Source organism: Scophthalmus maximus, chromosome 16 (assembly GCF_022379125.1).
Source record: "Scophthalmus maximus strain ysfricsl-2021 chromosome 16, ASM2237912v1, whole genome shotgun sequence".
In the NCBI taxonomy this organism is placed as follows: domain Eukaryota; kingdom Metazoa; phylum Chordata; class Actinopteri; order Pleuronectiformes; family Scophthalmidae; genus Scophthalmus; species Scophthalmus maximus.
This window is the reverse complement of record NC_061530.1, coordinates 8,338,083-8,348,825: the sequence shown is the minus strand read 5'-3', so window position 1 is coordinate 8,348,825 and position 10,743 is coordinate 8,338,083. Positions and strand designations below refer to the sequence as shown.

The 10,743-nt window shown below is 44.9% G+C and overlaps 1 protein-coding gene across 1 annotated transcript; it reads right to left on the bottom strand.

Moving 5' to 3' along the window:
- Positions 1–110: 110 nt before the first annotated feature.
- On the bottom strand, positions 111–10,001 carry josd1 (Josephin domain containing 1). The gene is made up of 5 exons (XM_035612272.2): positions 9,805–10,001; positions 8,161–9,174; positions 7,947–8,075; positions 5,739–5,933; positions 111–2,694 (listed from the first exon to the last, which is right to left on the bottom strand). Exons 2-5 carry the CDS (start codon positions 8,523–8,525, stop codon positions 2,595–2,597), a joined length of 789 nt encoding a protein of 262 aa, XP_035468165.1. The 5' UTR covers positions 8,526–9,174; positions 9,805–10,001; the 3' UTR covers positions 111–2,594.
- Positions 10,002–10,743: the final 742 nt, after the last annotated feature.

The window sequence follows — 10,743 nt, the reverse complement described above, 5'->3', positions numbered from 1 at the left end:
AAGTACAGTTATTTTCCATCACTGAGGAAATCGTCCCCCAACAGGCAGAGAAGCTCATTGTTGATTTATAATTCAATAATTGCCCATTTAATACACAGACACACCGCAGCTTATACATAAAGTGCCATTTTAAGCATTTTATTATTATGCAATAAAAAAAAGAATAGAGTGACAATCAAGGTTCCTTTAACAGGATCAGCTGAGCCGATTGTCGTGGCAAAACATACAAAAAAACAAAAGTTGAATGCAGTTTGTGAGACACTAGTTCTGTGTCTGATGTGTCAGTGGAGGTTCACTTGAATCTAATATGACGCTGAAGCTCTACAGACTGGGCCGGGATTGGCGAGTTTCACTCCAAAAGAGGAGTTGCTGCTGCTGCTGCACCGTTGAAAATCCTGTGATAGTGTCTTTATAAAATTGTATACAACATAATGTCCTTGGCTGCACAAGTGAAAAACGTCATGATGGTTGAGCATCAGTTTCTCCTCTTTTAAATTTAGGATAAACTGGTGCGTTGGAATTAATCTCCTGAAATGGCACTGGGACAGCACAGGCCCCCCTCACTCTTTCAGAGCAATGTACACACTAACACATATATTTATATATTTTTCTAATGTAAACAAGTTAAGGCCAATATTGTCATTGACAGACAATACTTGAATAGTATAAACACGTTCTCTTAAACCGACTGATCTGAAAGCCACGACGGCAGACTTTCACAAGGCCCGTTTTACAATGATCGACCACAACACACGTCTGGTAGGACGCGTGCTCTCTGGCAGGCCCGTCAACTTACACTTTCCCACCAACATTATTCTAGATTATTCAATACCCAGGCACGCTACGCTCCCATCTAACAACTTCCCCTCACAGGAACAACCACCATAACCCCCCCCCCCTTCAGGCTGATACCTCCCACATTATAGATCACCGCTGACTGAAGGTGAGACAGACTTGTTTGGGACAATGTGTGACATCCTGTCCGAGTTTTGTTTGGCAGGTTTGACAGGAGATTTTTTCTAAGAGGAGAAGAAGAAGGAGCCCTGCATCAGCTGAGCTGTTGTGCTACAGAGGGCTGCGGTGGTGGAGGGGAGGAAAAGAAGAAGAAGAAAAAAAGGAACAGAGTGAAGTTTCGTCCCTTGTCTTGTCGTCCGTTTGTGTGGACACATTTTACAACCGTCCAAGAAATGATTGTGGCTCTGCTTACGCAAGACTTAAAGTGATATGGACAAGTCAATTAACATTCCTTACACTGAGACGACACACTGAAACTGTCAGTCCACATTGTCTGATTGTTCTGGAGCTTTTGACCGTTTCGTAACAGTTCTCATCCGAGGATTAAATTTCCTCAGTCGCCATGGAACAAAGTGGGGCTGCAGCTAACAGTTACTTTCATTATTGATGCATCTGCAGGTTATTTTCTCGATTACTTTTACAGTTGTGAAAAATGCCCTACACTATTTCCAAGAGTTCAAGTTTACGTATTCTTGCTCGTTTTGACATTCATGTTAAACATGATTTTAAAAGATTTTGCAGGTTAATTTACAGCCGATAGACTTGTAGATGCATCAGCTTGGACAGTACGAACTGCTGACGAGCACCGTGCAATTCGATCAAAAGCTCCAAAAATAGTGAGAAAGCGAGAAAGAGGCCCTTGAGTTGAGATTATTTCGTCGCCTGATTTCTCTTTACCACCCTAACTTAATTATTATATCATGATACAGTATAGTTCCACTAAAGGACTCAAGTATTGCATTATTTCTTTGATGACAAGCAGACCTCATTACTTTATAATAACATTTTGAATGTAAAAAAAAAAAAAAGGAAACTGGCAAAACCTCCACTAGAGGGAGAGCCTGGCCTGGGTGTTGCATTGCTTTGTTGCAATAGTAAAACTGTTGCGTCAGCACAGCGTCAGCACGGTGCAGGCTCAGTTTGTACCAGAAGGGTTTGAAAGGTGGATGAACTACAAAGCTGGCGATGTTCACCTGTGATATGGACAAAGTGACGGAGAAGAAGAAAAGTGTGATGGAGTCACACTGAGGCGAGGGGAGGGCACGCTTTGGTGAAAGTGAGGGACGGAGGGTACGGACAGAGAGAGAGGGATCCAGGACACACGGGGAGGGACAGAAACACAGAGACACATCAGTGGACATCGTGACCGAAGCAGGGAGGATCACCGTCCGCGACAGGCAGATACGCACAGCATTTTTTCAGAAAAGCCTGAATTCCCATGACTTTGGAAACTTCAACGGTAAAAAGAAGAAAAAACATCAAAAAACAGATCAAAACAAACATTGAAAAATAGTCAATATATATATAAAAACACAAGAGTAGCGGAAAAAGAATGATAACTCTTCATAAGTCTTATCTGTGTTGTGAGTGAAGGACGGTGATTCTTTGTTTCTCCCTGTAAAGTGTTTGTTTCCTTCACCGCATCTTATCAGATAAGAGTCCAGCAATGGCCGCGTAAACAACAACCCCCCCTCCCAAAAAAATAGGGGAAAAAAACAAAAAACATCTGTTAGTGTGCATCCATGTGTTTGGCTGTGCACGTCGGCCCAGGTCGGAGCTGCGATTGGATGGTTGGACCCTCAGCTGTCGGACCGCCACGTTTGGCTGGCCTCCACTTCCTCCGAGACGACCAATAGGAGTTCACAGTTCTTCCCTCGCAGCTGCTGGCGCAGAAACTTCCTAGGTTGAGGGAGAAGGAACAGGAAACAGGAAAGCCGCAGTCATGACACTGGATAAAAGTCCACGTGAATTAAAAAGGGAAACGATACAAATGGGGAGAATTGAAAATGGGCAGGCCCGCTTTTAACCCTGCATTGATTGGTTTTTGGCCACTTGAGGTCAGTGGAACTTAACACTGACATACTGTCAGTGGTGATAACCTTTCAGCAAACAACAGCCTAATCAAATATCCAGCAGACAGGTAGCAACATTAGCATTTGTGAGGACTTATATGTAGGTACACCCGACACATTTAAGTCCAAAATATAACTTTTTTTTTTTCTCCTCCGATTTGGTTTCCACCACGTCCTGAGGGAAACATCAGGCTCTTTAGCTGCTAAATGCTCCACTACATTCATCAGCTATTTACTAACGTTGTATGTCTGCTGTTTGGCTGTCATTAGCTGCCAGAGCTTTTTGCAAAAACAAAAAGAATATAGCAATGTGGACATGTTGATGTCATTTCTATAATTTCTCCTGTACGATACAAAAGACACCCTTCTCCTTAACCAAACCCTAACCCTCCGATCGGAATGCGTTCCAGTGCATCTGCCTGGGAAAACATGGATGCTCACAGAAAACCCATGTATGTTTGGCTGGCCTCTGAACATCACAAAGCACGTACTGATGACCTACATGAGCGACCGCAGCATCTACAGCGGTGTGAAAAAGTGATTGCCCCTAAACCTAATAACTGGTTGGGCCACCCTTAGCAGCAACAACTGCAATCAAGCGTTTGCGATAACTTGCAATGAGTCTTTTACAGCGCTGTGGAGGAGTTTTGGCCCACTCATCTTTGCAGAATTGTTGTATTTCAGCCACATTGGAGGGTTTTCGAGAATGAAGTGCCTTTTTAAGGTCATGCCACAGCATCTCAATAGGATTCAGGTCAGGACTTTGACTAGGCCACTCCAAAGCCTTCATTTTGTTTTTCTTCAGCCATTCAGAGGTGGACTTGGTGGTGTGTTTTGGATCATTGTCCTGCTGCAGAACCCAAGTTAGCTTCAGCTTGAGGTCACAAACAGATGGCCAGACATTCTCCTTGAGGATTTTTTGTTAGACAGCAGAATTCATGGTTCAATTTATCACAGCAAGTCTTCCAGGTCCTGAAGCAGCAAAACAGCCCCAGACCATCACACTACCACCACCATATTTTACTGTTGGTATGATGTTCTTTTTCTGAAATGCGGTGTTACTTTTACGCCAGATGTAATGGGACACACACCTTCCAAAAAGTTCAACTTTTGTCTCGTCAGTCCACAGAGTATTTTTCCAAAAGTCTCGGGGATCATCAAGATGTTTTCTGGCAAAAATGAGACGAGCCTTAATGTTCTTTTTGCTCAGCAGTGGTTTTCGTCTTGGAACTCTGCCAGGCAGGCCATTTTTGCCCAGTCTCTTTCTTATGGTGGAGTCATGAACACTGACTTTAACTGAAGCAAGTGAGGCCTAAAGTTCTTTGGATGTTGTTGTGGGGTCTTTTGTGACCTCTTGGATGAGTCGTCGCTGCGCTCTTGGGGTAATTTTGGTCGGCCGGCCACTCCTGGGAAGGTTCACCACTGTTCCATGTTTTCGCCATTTGTGCATAATGGCTCTCACTGTGGTTCGCTGGAGTCCCAAAGCTTTAGAAATGGCTTTATAACCTTTTCCAGACTGGGTGTGGCTAGAGAAATTGAACTCAGGTGTGATAAACCACAGTTAAGTTATGTTTTAACAGGGGGCCAAACACTTTTTCACACAGGACCATGTAGGTTTGGATTTTTCCCCCCTTAATAATAAAAACCTTCATTTAAAAAAAATTTTGTGTTTACCTGTGTTATCTTTGTCTTATATTTAAATTTGATGATGATCTGAAACATTTAGGTGTGACAAACATGCAAAAAAATAAGAAATCAGGAAGGGGGCAAACACTTTTTCACACCACTGTATGTCTTGCTCTTTCAAACAGCCACACATCTCAAAACTGTGTATGATAAACTGGTGCCGAGCTAGTTAGCAACAAAATAATGTAGGACTACACTTGTCGTCATATTGCTGTGACGTCAATTCTACCGACTCGTTTTACGTGGATCTTTGCCCGAGTTTCCGATTTGGAATCCCATTGCACTTTTCTGAGCCGGAGGTTGTTTCCCCCCCTCCGAGTTTTGAGTACAATGGAATGCAGCATTACTCAAATAAATGACAACGGACACATGCGCATCTCCCAGTAGTAAGCTCCACGTGTGTGAAGGGGCTACTCCAGACAATGTCATATGTGAAAATGGCTAAAAACAAGAAAGATAATTATGTCAGTTCAAACATTTTCTCTCCGACCGATTATTTTGAAAGGAAACGCAGCTGAATTCACTGCACACTAGCTGTCTCTAACTTGTGAGTCTGGTGAGTTTTGTCGGACAACGGGAACAGAATAACATGTAAATGAGAACAGCTTTATTGAGAACTCTGCTGTTTTAAATAAGGGACATGTGAGCACAGAGAGGAGGAGGTAGAGAAAACAGATGAAGGGCTGAGGCCAGCTGACACTGCGCAGAATGCAAATGAAGACACAATGATATCATGGACGTGCTAATTGGAGGATTGCGGGTCTACAACAGTTTTCAACCACTTCCTCAATATCACACTTTGACCCTACGCGGTCCAGCCACATGCTCGGGTTTGACTTAAGTCTTGTTGTTTTTGGTACCTGGCCTAAACAGAGCAGAGGCAGAGACAAGGTTATTTCAGGTTCCCTTAAAGGTTCCTATTCTTACTTTAAAATCAAAAACACTGTGGCCACAATATTATCTAAAGGACTTCTCTTTTCCGTGTATAATAAAACTCTTCCTGCAGCTGCTTCACCAGGAGCACCAGGATCAAAGGGGTTCAATGCTGTTGCCAGAGCATGGTCAGAGGTTTGCAACTTGATTTCTAAGCTTTATTAAAACAGAAGAGTGAAATCATTTATGATCATAGCCGTCACGTTCAGCACATACACCTCCCAACATAAACACGTGTCCCGTCGCTCTCACCTGAGCTCTTCCTGACTGCCGATGGGTTGAGGGCTACGCAGCTTGGAGTCCAGGTTGTAGTAGACTCCTCCCACCTCCCGAACTCCTATCCAGTGCTGGCGTTTGAGTGGCAGCCGCAGCGGCCCCCAGCGCAGGTTGGACGGCACGTTCAGGATGAAGCCCGTCACGTTGGAAAGCTCAATGCTGCCCACATCCCTGGATGGAATAAAGGCAACATTTACTTTCTGTAAACGTCCCTGTTGTTTTGCTAGAGCGGGATGTACAGGAGCTGCATAATCCTGAAATTACCGTTGACCATTTACTTAAGCACACTTTGTTTAAGGTTAGTTCAGCCTTTCCTTTCTGTATGACACAAAAATTAATGTAAACTAGCTAAAGACAGTTCTCATGAGAGGGTTGGATTCACAGGGTCACAAAGTGTAGGGTACATTTCCCGCAATAACGATCACATTGGAGGAAGTTCTTCAATTCACGATATATTCTAATATTCTGGTAGCTAGAAATGAAAACAAACTCAAGTTTGCAAATGTATTTTTAAAAAAGCAGGAACAACTGATGTCATTACTGTACCATGAAGTACTTTTTTTATTTTGTTTCTCTTTTGGCTGTGATGAAACGGCCGGGACCAAACTGCCTAGAGATCTACTTTTTTTATTTGAGTGTGTTGAAAATTTTGGATGACATTAATTTCCTCCATATCATACGTCAAACTCTGTCGTATGTGGTAAAAATGATCAACGTCAACCGTTTCCTAAAATAGCGCCAGTGTGGACATAAGTATCTTGGTCTCAATTTCAGATTCATTACAACCTCTGTTAAAGAAACTTTTCCGATCTGTAATTTCATTTGGGAAATTAAAATTATAAATCAGGATCAATTAAAGTTTTATAGTTTGTTTGGAAGCTGGGGTTAAACAAAAAAACGAAACAATTTTTATATATATATATATATATATATATATATATATATATATATATATATATATATATATATATATACATATATATAGTTCTTTCATATAAGCCTTTGCATGAAATCTTACGAATGTTGCATAGAAATGAATTGTACTGTAAGGTTTAAGTGGTAATCTTTAAATTGTGGGGTTCTATTTTCCTTGAGTCTTGTCTGGAATCTTAAAACACTCCACCACTCAATGCTCACAACAGCAAATATGCAAAAGTTTTGATTACATACTATAGATTCGATTCACCACTACGTTGTACCAGTCCGTAGCGCAGAGTAGAGCACTGTTGTTTTAGTCACTCGTCTGATTAAGAGTAGCTGTGATTTTGTCCCGTTTTGGTCAAGACAGAGAAACAGCAATATGGCTTTTCTGATAACAGTAACGTTACCCTGATAAAAGCAAGTCTGCTATTGTTGTCAATAGTAATGCAAGACTGATAACAGGGGAAGCAGGAATGCTGATAAAACCGCCTCAGACTTTGTCAATTAATGGAACTGCTTCTCTGATTAGGTCCCGGGCTGTACTAGTCCACAGGATGCATGACTCTTTAATAAACATAACATCCAATTCACATTCTAGGACTTTGTTTCTTTTTTTAACATGAATTAGGAAAAGAAACTACTAATACTAAAATTATGACCGGTAATTTGCTCTGTCTCTAATGAAAACTGAACAAATCAACATATTATCACCTTTTGAGCTGATGTGCAAACTTGTCAGCGAACATTCGCCTGTTTACAAGTAGAGCGGACATGACGTCAACAAAGTCTTGTTTCTGTCAGACTGATGAAGGCAAAGTGGAACATTCACTCTACTCTTTTGCACGTTTTAACGTCGCCTCGGATCGGCAAACAACCGCCGATTTTTGATGTACGTCTGGGAATGGCTCATATCTGCTGGCTACTATAGGCTCTATCTCATACTGTACATTGCTGATCTGCTTGGTCAGCTGGCCCACTCTTTTGACTGGTCGACTGCTCAGAGCGCATGTTGAAAATGCCACTCACGCCCCACACCAATGGGCTTCCTTGTCAGCTGTAAACACTGCTGTAGCCACAGTAAGAATGGTGTTCGATCTGATGTACAACTGCAAATGTCACAGCTAACAATAGCTGTTATTTATGAAAGATAATTTTAAAAACACAACGTTCGTAGTAGGCTCTGTCTGACGCTCATATTGACCCCTTAGGGAGACAACTATGACAGCAGCCAAAAGATATATCCTACATATACACTCTACATACCTTCTTTTATCCCACCAAACTGCCTCAAACCCTCGAGTCTGCAGGGCTGCCATGATGACATTTACATCATAGTTCCCGTTTCCCAGCATGCTCTTCTTATGCGGCGTCACCAGAGTGCTGGGAGAAAGCCTGCAATAGGTCGACAACGAAAGGTTAACCTCAGCATTTTATGTAGACAAGTTAAATATTGGTATAGATTGGTACACAAGCTCACCTCTGGTATATCTCCTGCAGGGTGTCCCGACTGAAGGCCGTCCCGTCCTGGAAGACGTTGTTGAGCGCGTGCAGGGCACATAGCTCCCTCCGCTGCTTCTCATGATAAATGGCTGGGGGCGTCAAAGAGGACTGGGGAGGCGCCGAAGGGGTGAGGGAGGATGAGGAAGATGAGAGATCCTGCTGCTGCTGCGAGTCCCTGGGATCCCTGCACCTCCTCTCCTCCGCTCCCACCGCCACCTCTCCTCCTCCTCCTCCTCCTCCATATTTCTGCTTGCTAATCTTCCAGGGCATGCAGCCCAGCTCCTGCAGGCCGCCTCGCCCCTTCCCCTTCCACTCTCCGGCTGGATACGGAGCACTTCCCATCCCGGATTGTTCGCCTCCACCACCGCTGCTGCCCCCTCCTCCAGCCCCACCACTACCTCCACCACTACTACCTTCAGGACGCTACATCAGCATCATGACAACCATTGCCATAGCAACCTCTCAGCCACTTGGAAGAGAGGCGCTTATGTGTGTGTGTGTGTGTGTGTGTGTGTGTGTGTGTGTGTGTGTGTGTGTGTGTGTGTGTGTGCGGTGGAGAGGTAGGGTGGGGGTTGCAAGGTAAATGAGACCTGTGGCCGTATGACACAGCAACACCTGCTCTCACTAAAGGATAGATGTGAAGAAAGGTCACGAGGAGGGAGGGAGGGGGGGGCGGAAAGACTGGAACCCGAGACGGGACCGCCACCAAAAAAAAATTATCCCGATCACAAACAACGATACTCCAGATGAAAATTACTCCTCCGACGGCACGACGGCGGCGTCATCAATCACACGGTCGCCATCGGTCGCTCTCTTTGCGTTTCCACTTCCTCCATCCTCACTGGGTTAGCACGCGTTGACAGCTCTTTCCATCCAGTCACCCAAGCCTATAGCTTTGCAGTTCTTTCCATCAGCGGGCCGCCGACCATGAGGCGTCGCTTCCACTGGAACAGAGGCAACGGGAGTTTCGACGCCGAGCAGAGAATGATGCCTGGGGAGGGAGCAGAAAAAACAAAGTGGCGAGGGAGAAGCTGTATTTTCATGATCTTCTTTTTTCTTTGTCAAATCTGTAATAGAGTCACAGGAACAAATCAGCTGAGCCCAAAGTGACGTTTTAAAAAAAACAAAAACTGCTGCTGCTGCTGCTGCTTGCTCAAACTGAACAGCAGGCAAGCACCTCAAACAACCCTTGTTGCTGCTGCTGCTGCTGCTGATGGTGACAGATAGCTGAGATAACAGAACGAGCTGCTACAGCCATCCCCCTCCTGGTCAGCAGACCCCCCCCCCCCCCACACACACACACAATTAAAAAAAACAAAAAACAGAGAAGAAGAAGGTAAACACTTCCAGCAGCTCGGGCTGGAGAGAGGAAGAAGGGCTGCTCGGTGAGCTAGCCGAGACATGACAACAGCCACACGCCAGAGGAGGAAGAGCCTGTGCTACATGTGCAGATGTGATTCAAGCGCGACAGCAACAGACAGATATACGTGTGGCGTGAGACGGAACTCGTGTCTGTCTGTCTCTCTACGTGACCCCCCCCTGTCTGTCTACACCGAGCACAGCCGCCGCGGCTCCTTCGCGCCTCGTAATAACTTGCTTTTTCCCCTCGCCCAACACTTACCCGGACCCTCTCCCAGACGGCGGCGCCGGAAGCGGGACTCGCACGCGGGGTCTTCCGACAGTCGCGACTCTCTCCTACTTCCACCGAAGCCTGCTCGCTCCTTTGTCTTTGCCACTTTTTTCCTGGTCTAGCTCTCTCTCTCTCTCTCGCTCGCTCGCTCTCTCTCTCTCTCTCTCTCTCTCTCTGTCTCTGTCTCTCTCTCTGTCTCTCTCTCTCTCTCTCTCTCTCTCTCTCTCTCCCTCTCTCTCTCTCTCTCTCTCTCCCCCTCTCTCTCTCTCTCTCTCTCTCTCCCCCTCTCTCTCTCTCCCTCTCTCTCTCTCCGCCCGTGCGGACGCGGACATGCGCAGTAGCGTCCGCCTGGCTCCATGTTGCTGTCACCGCCTGCGTCAGTAAACGGCGGAGTTGTTTCTCCCCCTCGAGGCCGTCAAGAGACTACATTTCCCCCTGTCCCCTCACTTAGTTGTAGCGAGCTACATCCATTTAAATAAATTCAAAAATAAATAGCCTACCACAGCGGCGATGCACAAGTGCTTGCTTCTCCATTATTTGCTGTTCAGTGGTGAATGCTTGAAGCGTGTAGGATTTAGGGGGAATCGCTTTGCAGAAATTAAAGGTGACATATTATGTAAAAAAAACAACAACAACACTTTTAGTGTTTGTAGAGATATATGTGTGAAAAAACACCACCCTGTCCTATGTGTGTGTGTGAGAGAGCTGGCTCAACCCAACAGCATTGAGCTCTGATCAACTGGTTCAGATTTCTCTCCCACTGTGATGTCACAGTTGGACTCTTTTAGGGGGTAGCCTCCGCCTGCAATCTAAGAATCTCCACTTCTCTGTTGAAGGGCCGTGACATTTCCCACACGTTTTGAAATTCGGTTGACCGATCACAACAGACAAGTGGTAACCCAAATTAAGAGTATGGACCTGAATATGAGC